The sequence below is a fragment of the Platichthys flesus genome, chromosome 16 (assembly GCF_949316205.1).
Source record: "Platichthys flesus chromosome 16, fPlaFle2.1, whole genome shotgun sequence".
NCBI lineage: Eukaryota > Metazoa > Chordata > Actinopteri > Pleuronectiformes > Pleuronectidae > Platichthys > Platichthys flesus.
Window position 1 is genome coordinate 725,729 of NC_084960.1, and position 13,403 is coordinate 739,131.

Sequence of the window (13,403 nt, forward strand, 5' to 3'; positions counted from 1 at the left end):
ACCCAACACACACACACACACACACACACACACGTCACGTCAGAGAATAGATTCAACAAACAGATCATAAAACACTCTGATGTATTTTATAATGTTGCTGTTTTCAGACATGAACTCTGCAGTTTGGTCCTGACATGTTGTGTAGTTGTTTGTGAAGCAGCAGCAGGTTGTCGGGTCCGACTCGTTCACAACAGGAACACGTCTTCATCTGCTACGTGTCCGGCTCCTCTTCTTCATCCTGAGATGTTTGTGTTCTTCAGGTTTCACGTCACGTGTTAGAAACCTCATCAACACGTCCACTCGCTCACTGGGAAGCTTCCACACATCGTCCTGCTGGTTCCTCACATGGACTCTGACATGTTACACACATTCTACTAAGAAGACACAGAACCTGCAGAACATGTGAGGAACATGTCAGGAACATGTGAGGAACATGTCAGGAACACACAGGAACACATCAGGAACACGTCAGTTGCATGTCAGGAAAATGTGAGGAACACACAGGAACATGTCAGGAACATGTAAGGAACACGTCAGGAACACACAGGAACATGTCAGGAACACACAGGAACATGTCAGGAACACACAGGAACATGTCAGGAACACATCAGGCTCATGTAAGGAACACACAGGAACATGTCAGGAACACACAGGAACATGTCAGGAACACACAGGAACATGTCAGGAACACACAGGAACATGTAAGGAACACGTCAGGAACATGTAAGGAACACGTCTGTGGTTCACTTCATAAAAATGTAAATTGTTTCAGAGACTTTTTGCCTCTTAACTTTCTGTCGATGATTTAACTTCCGCTATCGAACCCAGAACACAGAACACCGAGTGGAGGCTGAACCGGACACACAGAGACTTTAATTGGGTTCTTGTACAGTAAAGTGTTGGTTCTGGTTCTTGTAGTTCCCTCCTCCACCACCGGGCAGGGAGCAGATTGGTGGGATGTGTTTTTCACCCACTTTGTGAAGGTAAGTGAACTTTCACAAAACCAGCGCTGTAATAAATCTGAGGCTCAATCCGTCCTCAGCCTCATCAACCCCACAGCCTGGGTAAGACCAGCACCAGTCACCCTCTCCCGCCCCCCCACACCTACATGACAATGGTACCAGCCGTTGCCCCGGAAACGGGCCTTTCATGAGCTGTGTGATAAAAAAGACGTATTCCCGTCTCCTCCCGTCTCCTCCTGTCTCCTCCCGTCTCCTCCCGTCACTTTGCACTTCAGGAACCTGCAGATAAGCTTCAACTCTTTCCTCAGTGAATACCAGGGACGTCGGGGGGCAACAGAAAGAGACACATCCTGAATGTAGAGATTCATCAGATCTAAACCTGAATCATCTGCTGGTGGAGAAAAGACTGGAACTGAGGGGGGGGGGGGCACAGAGAAAACACAGTTACACTTTGTAACATGTCTGAGGAACCAACGTCTTGTTTTGACCCAAATAAAAATCCAGAAATTATAAGTTATAGATTATATATAGATATATCGATATAAGATTATTATTATTTCAGCTGCGATCAAATCATTTCAGATCATTTTTGTTTCCTCAACCAAAGAGGTTCAGCCTCTGCCTGATGTGAGGGTTGATGTTTTAACAGATCTCCACAGAACTCAGTGGAAGGATGAGACATTGAGACACTTTCTTTAAAATATAGAGAATAAATAATGAATCTTGACCTTTGAAATTGAGACATATTTACAAGCTGATATGAGTGTGTGATTTAATTGAATTTAAATTAAGGGACCAAGGTATAAAGAGCCATGTTCTTGTATTGGTATCGTTTTCTTCATAAGATTATGTCAGTGATGACACTAAAAGTATTCCTTCACTATTCAGTGATATAGAAAGTATGAAAGCATTAAATATGGGAGCAGGACGTCAGGTTGAGTCTCCGTGCTTCACCGGCTCCACTCTGGGTGTCGGTGTTGAGAACTTTCAGTTTGCAGCGTTTCTGGGTTGGAACGAGCGGGGGGGGTCAGTTTCAGCCGAGGCTCCTGTTACCTGCAGCCGTCAGCAGGGCCCGGGGATAATACCGGCCTCGGGTTACCACGGCCTCTCATCTAACCAGCCGGCCACATTATGAGTATGAGCCCGTGCCATCCAGCTGGAGAGCCGAGTCCAGGGGGGGCCGCAGGGAGCCCAGGCTGGGGGGGGCAGGAAGGGATAATGCCAGCTCTCCTGTCCAGGAAACAGCACCAGGTCCGGGCATGAGGATCCTGTGCTTCCAGCAGAGTGTTGGATGTCAAATCGTACAAAGGTGTAGCGTTACAGCACTTTACCCATGGCCTTCGTCTCTTCACCATCATTACCTCATCAGCAACTCGCTGACAGGCGACCCAGCAGTTCACAGTCCTGGGGGGGGGGGGGGGGGGGCTTCTTCTATGTATTTGCATTTGATTACTGTGGCTATTCATCTGAGCCTCTGAGCACAGCCACCTTGCTAATCTGCAGCAGACAGACGTGATATATGGGGCCGTGGGACACTTGTCCCTGTTAGACCCCACACCGACCCAATGAGGGACCTCAGATCCCAACACCGCGGAGAACAAGAGTCTGACTGAGCCCAGACAAAGACCTGAAAGAGAAACCACCACCCCCTGCGACTGGTCCCCATCCTGATCACAGCCGGAGATGAGCAGGGAGAGACAACGTAAATCTCACCGTAAAAGAAGAAAACAAGAGTCTGCTCGGTCAACCTTCACGTGAACCTTGGCAGGTTCCAGAAACCAGTTCACAAACCACAGCCACAGATAGAAGTTTACTGGGAGACAACGAGACTCGAAGAAAACAAAACTAAATCTGTGTTTTTACTTTTTCAAGATGCAGGAGGAGATTATCAAACTTAGACTGAGACAGAAATACAACTGAATGTTGTGATACTGTATTTCCTTTTTTCAACTAACTAACTGACTGGTTAATTAACCAACTAACTAACTAACGAACTAACTAAGATACAAACTAACTAACCAGCTAACTAACTGACTGGCTAACTGGCTAACTAGCTAACGATGGAGTAAGTTAGAAACGTCATTAGAATATATCTTCTTGGTACCATGAATATCTGAAGCAAATTTCAGGACAATCCAGCTGACAGTCAGGTGGTTCATCCTCTGGGGAACATGAACAAACAACATCAATGATAAATGAAATCAATGAAAATATGTTCCACTCACCAACGTCTCTTCTCCGCAGCCATGATGAAGAAATGCAACATTTAGACAAAAATGCAGTAATGCTTTTTTATTGTCAAAGAAAAGTGGAAAATGAAATAAAAACAGTAAAAGTAAAAGCAAAGGTACAGTGTCTCCGACTTCACACAATCAATCCTGAGGTAAGATGCAGTTAATGTGGTTTATAAATGTTATTTGATGGAGAAGAGCTAAACAACCAAACAGAAACTGGTCTCAAGTCAAGACCTGTTTTAAAATGGAGTCACATGACACACGTCCAAGATGCATCAGGGCTTTTATTGTTGGGATTTACTGACCACGCTCGACCTCCTCACACACACCAGTACAAAACACACACACTTCCTGCTCCTAATAAAAAGCACAGGCTGTTAACGCTGCCGCCCGGTCGCGTCCCAACTGTTGTTCTTGGCACAGAGAAGGTCAGGTATTCATTCACCAGCATTTTCACCTCCTAATGGGTCTTGGTGGAGAAGTTCGCCTGAAGCCGTTTTGTGTCCATTTGAACTGTGAAGACGTGAAGCTCCGGTGTTTCCTCGACTATTTAAATCTACTGTTCTGATGGAAAGTCAAAGAAAGTCAAAGAAAGAAGTTACTTCACTTCTACAGGAAAGTTCTCCGTCCGATATGAAACTAAACTAAAGGATCTGCTTCAGTTCCTCTTGAACAAAACGTGTATCCTGCAAAACTAATGTTAATCTACTGGTCCCTATTTATTTTGAAAATGTCTACAGAGAATAGTTAGTACCAAAAACCCCCACACACAAAATAGACCTAGAGCTAATAAAGTAAATCACTTCTACACCAAACCTTATTTGGCAAATATCTCATGATTCCTGGTGTTTTACTGAACCTCCGTGAATCGGAGAGCTGTGATCTCCTCTGCTTCCTGTTTACTGCACGAGTCGAGTCCGACAACCACACAAACTCGTTTCATGACGTCTACACAGAGTTCAACCATCTCAGGTTCATGGCAGAACTCTGTGGTGAAATCTCACGATTCAAATGGATCGACCCGATGGGCCGACTCAAAGTTTGTCTGATCGAATGTTTGGTGAAATCTGACGTGTGAGTTTGACAGTGACGACATTTAAGTGAAAGAGCTGAAAGAGTCCAAACGGAGGAGGACGTAATGTTCGTAGAGCGTCGGCAGAAAACGAAGGAACGGAAAAAAACAGTTTGTCACAAAGTGAATTCAGATACAAACAGTGTTTTGCTCCAATCAACTGAGAATCACAGATTAAGAGTTTGATTTGTGAGTTTGTGCGTCTGTAGGTTTTTACTGAAGAGGAGATGTCGTGGATTTCTCTGACTTGGAAATCGATAATTTTTTACACACTCTGCTTCTCATAGCTATGGTTTAAAGGATGTTACATGAATTATGACTATTAAAAATGTATAACATGATTAGCGACGTGTCCGCTGAGGATAACAACAGGACGTCTCCATGTCCTCACATGGAGACTCCAGCGAGCTAACAGGCTTGTCAAGTGACTTTGTTAATCGTGAGAATGTTCGTATTGTACAAACTGGAACCAGATTTCAAAACGTTCCCTTAATGAAATTTGCGTTCTCAGTTCTATGAGAAAGTTATTTATTAGTGTTTCTTCAGCTGGTCACATGACGTCACACACTTTCTCTCTGGGCCTCGAACTGTTGACAAATGTAAAACCTTCAAGTTCAAATGCATAAGAGCAATAACGATGAATAGTTGAATCGTATTGTTGTAATAATTCGACTTAGAGCTTTTTATTCACGTCTCTTTGGAGGAAATGCTTTGTTACTGTGTTGTAGTACCTCAGTTGGCCACAGGGTTGAATTGGCAGTGAGGCTGAGTTGCGGCGCTGCGTTAGTGTTACGTGCACGATGCTAATAGACAGTTAGCAAACTTGTTAGCTCGCAGAGTTTTCCTCTCACGCATTATTGAAATAACTGATGTAAAATCCTGAGAGTAAATGATGCCAGCAGGGGGCGCACTTCCCGGATTCATCTCATTTGAGAACCAGTTTCTGTTCGTCTGAAGTCATTTCCTGGTTCCTAAAGATTTCACACAGTTTAGTTTTCCCCGTGTTGATGAGCTGCTGCGGCACATTGTGGCGTCTTGTTGAATGAATCAGCATCAAAACTTGAATCTAAAAATACGTTTAACGTGACAAAGGCAACATGAGCTTCATGAGCGTAAAAAAAATCGTCTCTTATTCCACAAAAGCAGATCACAGGGTCTTTAGCGTTAAAGCAGCTATTCCTCAAAGGAGGGCATCGATCCGGCTGCTGGGGTCCAACGAGTCCCCGAGGTCAAACAGCTGGTCCAGGTTGACGCTGGAGCTACACAGGAAGTCACTGCGGCTCTGATCCTCTTCTTCGGGCCAGGGGTTCTCCAGGAAGGCCGCGGCGAGGAAGGTCTCCTCGTCGAAGTCGTTCCTCCTCTGGGTCTCCCCCAGCACGTGGACATCGGCTGTCCCTGGCGGGGGGGCACTGACCGGGGAGATGTGGGTCCCTCGCACAGTCAAGTCCTCCTCTTTCATGAGGGGGCTCAGATGTTCTCCTCCGTCCAAACTCAGCTCCCCGTTGAGGGCGGAGTCCAGCAGGGCGTCCCAGTCAAAGTCCCCCTTCAGAGGTCCGAGCTCCTTCTGTTCGTCCATGGAGAGCAGGGGGGAGCTGGAGCGCCGGAGGACTTTGGTTGCACCACTTCTGGAACCCATTGACTGTCTCCTCTTGGCCCCACCTCTGCCTCTGACCACCGGCCAGGAGCCCAGCATGGTGCCCTCAGCCAGATGCGGGTCCCAGTTCTGGTCGGCGCCAGTTTCCTCTTCAAACTCCCGGAGGAGGCGCTGCGACTCTGGATTGATGCCCAGACCTGCGGCGCCTCTGGACGGGGGCTGGAGCTCGACCCTGAGCCGGCTCTGGAACGCTGGGTTGATCTGGACCGGTGGCATCCGTCTCTTCTTGTAGGCGCCGCTCAGGAGGCGCTCGGCGTACTGGGGGTCGATCTTCCAGAACCCCCCCTTCCCTGGCTCGTCCTTCTGCCGCGGCACCTTGATGAAGCACTTGTTGAGGGACAGGTTGTGACGGATGGAGTTCTGAGAATCGATTCAGAAAACAAATTACTTTAGGAGACACTTCTAAATTCAACCCTAAGCTGCTCTCAGACATGAACTGAACCCAGAGGCCCCAGAGTCTCTGAGGACTTTCTCCAGCTGGGCCCCGGTATGAAGTCCACAGAAGGTCCAGCTGAGCCGATAGGAGAACACAGAACCGTGATGCAAATTACAACAAGCAATCAAAGATCTCAGGATGTAAAGAGGAGCCACACATGTAGAAAACACAGATGAAGATGTCCAGAGAGTCTTTGGAGACACTTCATGTGAAACACAAACTCTGGTCTCAAGTCTGTTCTGGTTTTACCGAACAGACATTAAACGTCTCATCCAACCCTGAAATTTGATCAGTTTCCAAATCGTCAAACTTTAACTCTAAACTTATAATAATTCTCCTGAAACAAGGTCGGCAGCCACCCCCCCCCCCCCCCCCCCAGTGAGGTCTGAATAGAGCAGTGACCTCATGACCCCTGTTAAATATTATCTGCCCCATGTACAGCTTTAAAATAACAAAACGCTCTGAACTGTCTGAGGCCGGCGCTGAAACACAGAGAGCAGTTCATCAATCATTCATCTGGCAAAATTAAACTTTTCTGGAAAATTCCTGAACCTTCCGCGAGGAATCTGCTGCCCCCCCCCCCCTGTCACCTCTTCCTGCTCAAGCAGAAAAACCAGCCGGCGACTGGGAACCAGTAACGTTTATAACCCATGTTAGTTGTATGAAGGTAAATGTGAGTTGTGATTTCACTTTTAATCCCACTCAACCAGGTGAGTGATACCTCACAGTGCAGCAGCACCGATCGCACAACTTTGTGTTCCTCTGAGATGGATTTATTCAAGATGACTTTAATTAAAAACTTCCCCCAGCTGAGATGTGACCTCAGAAAACTGAAACCTGCAGTGAAGACAAAGACGTTTACACACAATGGAGACGACACGTCCTCAAAGAGACTGATGTGTGTGTGTCTGCAGTGTGGGAGTGAGTGTGTGTGTGTCTGTATCTGTGTATCTGTGTGTCTCTGTGTGTGTGTGTGAGTGAGTGAGTGTATGTGCGTGTGTGTGTGTCTGTATCTGTGTATCACTATGTGTATCCATGTGTCTCTGTGTGTCTCTGTGTGTCTCTGTGTGTTGTCCCTGTGTGTTGTCCCTATGTGTCTCTGTGTGTCTCTATGTGTCTCTGTGTGTCTCCTTGTGTCTCTGTGTGTTGTCCCTGTGTGTCTCTGTGTGTTGTCCCTTTGTGTCTCTGTGTGTTGTCCCTTTGTGTCTCTATGTGTTGTCCCTGTGTGTTGTCCCTGTGTGTCTCTGTGTGTTGTCCCTGTGTGTCTCTGTGTGTCTCTGTGCGTTGTCCCTGTGTGTCTCTGTGTGTTGTCTCTCTGTGTCCCTGTGTGTTGTCCCTGTGTGTCTCTGTGTGTTGTCTCTGTGTGTCTCTGTGTGTTGTCCCCTTGTGTCCCTGTGTGTTGTCCCTGTGTGTCTTGTGTGTTGTCTCTCTGTGTCCCTGTGTGTTGTCCCTGTGTGTCTTGTGTGTGTCTCTATGTGTCCCCGTGTGTCCCTGTGTGTTGTCCCCTTGTGTCCCCGTGTGTCTCTGTGTGTTGTCCCTACCTGCCAGGTGGGGTCCGCGTGTCGGTAGTAGCAGAAGTTGTCGGTGATCCACTGGTAGATGCAGGACAGGGTGATCTTGCTCTTCTTGCTGGCCTGCATGGCCATGCAGATGAGGGTCGCGTAGGAGTACGGAGGTTTGATGTGCGCGTCGCTCTTGTAGTCCACCTCGTCCGGACAGTGTCCGTGCGCCACGATCCCGGGGAGGAGCGACCTCCTGCTGTGCGCCGCCGCCGTGGGCCTGCCCGGGGTCAGGGGCGTCCCGAGGGAAGCGGGGTCCCCGGCCAGAGGGGAGGACGGGGCGTCGGCCCCCGGCGGCGGGGGTCCGAACAGGCAGGTCTGGTGGTGGCTCTGCTGCGGGACGCTGGCTCCGAGGATGGAGAACTCCTGCAGCCACTGGAGGCTGGTCAGGCTGTCGTCCAGGCACAAGGAGCCGCTGCTGGAGTCCCGCTCCTCCGCCTGAGCAGCGGCGGTGACCACCTCCTCCTCCAGCCCCACGGAGCCCACCGGCCAGGGGTCAGCACAGCTCAGGGACAGCATGTCCAGCACCTCCCTCCTCTGGGGCACCCAGCTCCTGCTCCTCCTGCTGCTGCTGCTGCTCCTGCACCTGCTCCTGCTCCTGCACCTGCTCCTCCTGCACCTCCTGGCGGGAGGATATTCAGCAGCTTCTGCAAAGTGCGAACAAGACAATGATGACATTTACAAACAGAGTGAGTGAAACACTTCTGTGGAGTCTCAGTGATCGTCACCTGAGGAGCATGAGGAGCATGAGGAACATGAGGAACATGAGGAACATAGAACTTGAGGAACTTTCTGGAACCTGAAGTGAGACAGGAAACTCAGCGCGTGAGGTGTTTTCAAACACTATCATTGAAATATACAAATATTAACATGATTTTTATTCTAATGTCTGTTCAGTTATTCATTTCAAAAAGTTTTTTTAAAGATCGTATTATTCTTATTACTATTCTTACTCACTTTAAAATATATAAAGTCATAAACTCGTCGTATTATTATTATTATTATTAACAGTTTATATTTTATTATAGAATTATTATTTATCCGTCAGTGAATTTAAAGTTGACTCGGATGTTTCAAGTCTTCATTCCAGCAGTGTATAGGTCCGTGTGTGTCCGTGTGTGTGTTTGTGTGTGTCCGTGTGTGTGTAACTTTATGAACTGATAATATTCACACTCACCTTGTGTCAGATGTTTTAATCCCAAACCAGCAGTTGATCAGTTTCTTGATCTGATCCAGTTTCATCTGTTTCTCACTTTGTGATCGACAGATGAAGAAAAGGAGAAAGGTCCAGTGCTCCTCTTCTTCTTGTTCTTCACCTCCTCTTCTTCCTCTGCTCCTCTTCCTCTTCTTCTTCTTCTTCTTGTTCACCTCCTCTTCTTCCTCTCTTCCTCTTCTTCTTCTTCTTCACCTCTCTTCCTCTGCTCCTCTTCCTCTCCTCCTGTGCGCAGCAGTGGGTTTCTGGTTTAATACCTGTCTGCAGGAGGTTTGTCCAGGAACCATAGAAACGGTGCCCCCCCCTCCTCCCTGTAAACAGCGTCCTGCTCCTCCATTGGTCCTCTGGTTTCTATAGCGCTTCTTTAATCACCCGGCAGTCCCTGTGCTGCTGCTGCAGGTTCTCAGGCCGCGGCCCGCGGACCCGCCGCAGCGCGGAGAGGATCCTCTGGAGTGCATGCGACAGAGGATAGTACATGTTCTTCAGATGATCCTCTAGGGTACATGTACTAATCCAGAGGATCCTCTGATGTGCATGTACTACAGGACTGTACTTTAGGTACTTTGTGCTTTTACTGCAACACTTTGGTTTGACATCTGTTTTTATATCCTCAAATAACGGATCATAAACATCAGTGAATTAGAACTTCCTGAAATCACAGAAACATTTATTTAACGTCTACTTTGACTTTTAAAGTTTGGTCCATGTCTCATCTGCTCACATGGAGCCGGCGGTGGAACCCCCGGAGGCTGAAGACCAGGACCCAGCGGAGCGACCGGACTCATTTTCAAACCTCAAATGAGGCAGATAAACGCGTCTTCGCCTCGTTCCTGGTCCAACATATCCCAGAATCCATTGCAGTTTGAAGAGAGGGGCGACTCTTGAGCATCAGGCTTCAACCGGACAGACGATGGTAAACATGATAGAAACCACTTCACGTCCGCTGCTAGGTTACCGCAGGACGCCATCACGGAAACCGTCTGTTGACTTCGGTCTGTTCTTCACGGTCTGCACTGCGAATGAGGGGGGGGGGGGCTCTCTGTCCTCCCAAGGACTCCATCTCTGAACCGAGACACAACTTTGGCTTCACACAGCCGTCACGTCGTCCATCTTTATCTACAGTGTGTGTGGGACACTTTGAAGGGACTCGACCCAGAGCTGGGCTGTGATGATACTTTCCTCAGAGTGTTGAAGGACATCAGGTCTTTACTTCAGTTTCAGGTCTTTACTTCAGTTTCAGGTCTTTTCCTGATTCTCTGATAGATTCTGTCCTGATTCTTCATTTGGATGAAAACAGAGATCAACACAGATCTGGCAGCGTCATCGGGGACAGAGTTGGACTCAGTGTTTGGACTGTGTGTGTGAGAGTGAGTGTGTGTGTGTGTGTGTTGGGGGGTGGGGGGGGGGGGTGAAGGAATGTAGTTTTTGTCCATACGACAGAAAAGGGAGAAACAGGCGAAACAAAAAGCTTTGGCCCCGTGCACGTTGTGTTAGTGTGGCTGAGTGGTTTCCTGAGGCCCCTCACAAAGACACTGTAAAGCAATAAAACGTCTCCTCACGTTGGACGAGAAGCTGCTGACGACTCGTCCTCTCCTGCGCTGCTCACAATCTGCTGCAGGTTGTCTTTGTGAAGACATGTGTCTGTCCCACCACTCTTTTGTTGACCTTGACCTTTGACCCTTGACTGATCGGCTTCAAAAGTTAATAATGGGAAGATTAAAGCTGTGTGAAAATCTGTGTGTGTTTTGTAGAAACACAGTTTGTTGCGTTCAGGTTGACACTTTGTCGTGTGATTCAGAGGAGACTCGTGCTTTATTGCTCTTTATGAAATAATAAAATGTCTGCGCTGTTAAGAGGATAAAGACAAGTTTCTGTTTAGAGTTCTTTCATTTCTTTGTTTCCATCTAGTAAAAAATTTGTCTGACAAATGATTCTGTACAAGTACTTCAAAATCATATAATACACAACTTGAGTAAACACACTTCACTACAATCAGCTAGAATCAGAACAGCTAGAAGAGCAGCTCCCGATCATCTCACATCTTTCACACCTCCGACAGAGGTCAGAGGTCAGAGAGGGAGCAGCCAACCACAGTGGCCCCACAGAGCGTCAGGATCAGCGAGGGCCGGATCTGTCTCCAGACCCCAAGGGATTAAAGACCTAAAGACTTAGACACAGCTTCTGCTGGTAGACTTGACTGACAGGACACAGACACACACACAGTCAGATGATAAGCAGTTTATTAAATAAAGATTATTTTGGTTAACTCAACTAAAGAGACAAAATGAGGATAGACGTCATATTGTTTTTTATAAATGTAGGTTTGGTTGATCCATAAGAAGTCGTGATGGGGAAGAGTGAGTGAGTGTGTGGTGTTGTGTTGTTCTGTTGTCGATGTCGACAATGATGTATCTCTGATGATTTGTGTTGTTATCAGTAAGATGCTGATCCCTTATTGTCCTACATGTCCATGTTCTTTATGTTTTATGTTCATGTTCTATGTTTTATGTTTTATGTTTTATGTTTTATGTTTTAAGTTCTATGTTCTATGTTCTATGTTCTCCGCTGTAAACACAAATTTCCTTTGGGGACAAATAAAGTTGAAAGTTCAGAAAGACTTTAGCAATTAGTTTAACTTGCAGTTCTCACAGCTGGACAGATGAGGGCGCCACACACCATTGAATATACATTATATATTACGTTTCATCTGTTTATAAGAGGCTTTATTTGACTTATTATATATTTATCTGATATATTTATATATTCTAATGTGTCAGTGTCTCGGTGTCTAAATTAACCTCCATCGTCTCACACAACACATTTTCTAAACTCACTTTAAAAAGTCCAAACATTTATATCGTCTCACTCGTTCAACAGGAGCTGTATTTTAAGGTTTTTTAATTCAAATAATTAAGTCAGATTATTTGATATCTCTGTGTAAAGTAAGAAATGTAAGTTTTCACTGACTCAGAGAAGACATGATATGACACAAAAAGTAACAGGAAATATAAAAGATGTCTTCAAGTAAACCATTGATTTAATTTAAATTCAATGAGGAAAGTTAACTGAAATGTTTTAAATTGCCATGTTTATATTCACTTAAGTGTGTTTGTAATTGCATGTTATATATTTGATTGTACTGCAAAAACGAATGAAATGGGAGAAATGTGAAGAAAATAAAAATATATTATCTGAGATCTTGTTTTTATTTCAAAAACAATTTTAAACTTTTTATAACTTTTTCGGTTTTCAGATCACAGCTGAGTTTTTTCAGACTTTGGTGATTCTAGTGTCAAACATAAAGTTACTCAGAGAAACATTATAATAAAATGTTGATCATATTTATTATAATATCGTTGGATTACAAAGGACACAAGAAATGCTCTGTCGTACTGTAAAAACTTCCTGGAAGAAAAGTTATGTCAGACATATTGATTTAATGTGACTGTGTTGTTGACTAAATTCTGTTTTTATTATTATTATTATTAGCAGTAGTAGAACTGGATGCTGATTTGAGTGACAGTAGGTTTGAACTGGTCCAGTCTTCAGACACCTCACCTTAAAAACTTGAAGCTCTGATTGTGTTGCTGACCATCAGGTAGATGTGTGTTAGTGATTCACTGCAGACCTTAATGAGCCCCCCCCCCCCCCCCCCTCTTTACTGTATTTTCTTGTTTTGAGGAGAAACGACCCTGATGCATCAACCAATCAGACAGCTGATTCCCAGACAGCAGGAAGTGCAGTGGCAAGATGAAGGTAATAGTACTGATGATATGATGGAAATGTTATTGTTAGACAGTATATAAAAATATAACAGTATATATAGTATATAATATAACATAATATATATTTATATATGATAGTAATTATACCAATATAATAGCAGTATATAGTAATAATGGCAGCAACAGTATATAGAAAATAATAATAGTAAATAGTAAATATAGTATATATAATAATAATAATAACATGTACACATGTATAAATATGTGTATATAGACTTATATATACAAATAATATACAAAGAGTATGATATAGTATGATATGATATATAGTAGACGTATAAATATAAGTATTTGACATACAATAGATAATATAATATACTATGAGTGTAAGAATATGTAGACAGAGTGTGCAAAAGACAATATTATTGTATAAAATGATATATAGTATCAATATGGTTTATATTAACACATATCACATATGATGTGAAGTAAGTGCAAGGAGAAAGGTGTATTGGTCTGTGGAAGAATAGAATGTTAACTGTTACTCT

General features: G+C 45.0%; 1 protein-coding gene across 2 annotated transcripts; it reads right to left on the minus strand.

Moving 5' to 3' along the window:
- Window positions 1–3,239: 3,239 nt before the first annotated feature.
- Window positions 3,240–9,238, minus strand: foxj1a (forkhead box J1a). Of its 2 annotated transcripts, XM_062408301.1 has the most exons (3): window positions 9,095–9,238; window positions 7,900–8,564; window positions 3,240–6,282 (listed from the first exon to the last, which is right to left on the minus strand). In XM_062408301.1, the coding sequence occupies exons 2-3, from the start codon at window positions 8,434–8,436 to the stop codon at window positions 5,449–5,451; spliced, it is 1,371 nt and encodes a 456-aa protein (XP_062264285.1). In that variant the 5' UTR covers window positions 8,437–8,564; window positions 9,095–9,238; the 3' UTR covers window positions 3,240–5,448. The 2 variants fall into 2 exon arrangements, with proteins under 2 accessions (XP_062264285.1, XP_062264284.1); XM_062408300.1 differs by lacking the exon at window positions 9,095–9,238 and having other exon boundaries at window positions 7,900–8,681.
- Window positions 9,239–13,403: the final 4,165 nt, after the last annotated feature.

Coding starts and splice junctions, on each gene's coding strand:
- foxj1a (XM_062408300.1), bottom strand. CDS start 8,595: ATGTCATCATTGTCTTGTTCGCACTTTGCAGAAGCTGCTGAATATCCT. Junction 6,283..7,899: donor ACGCGGACCCCACCTGGCAG/GTAGGGACAACA, acceptor ATCGATTCTCAG/AACTCCATCCGTCACAACCT.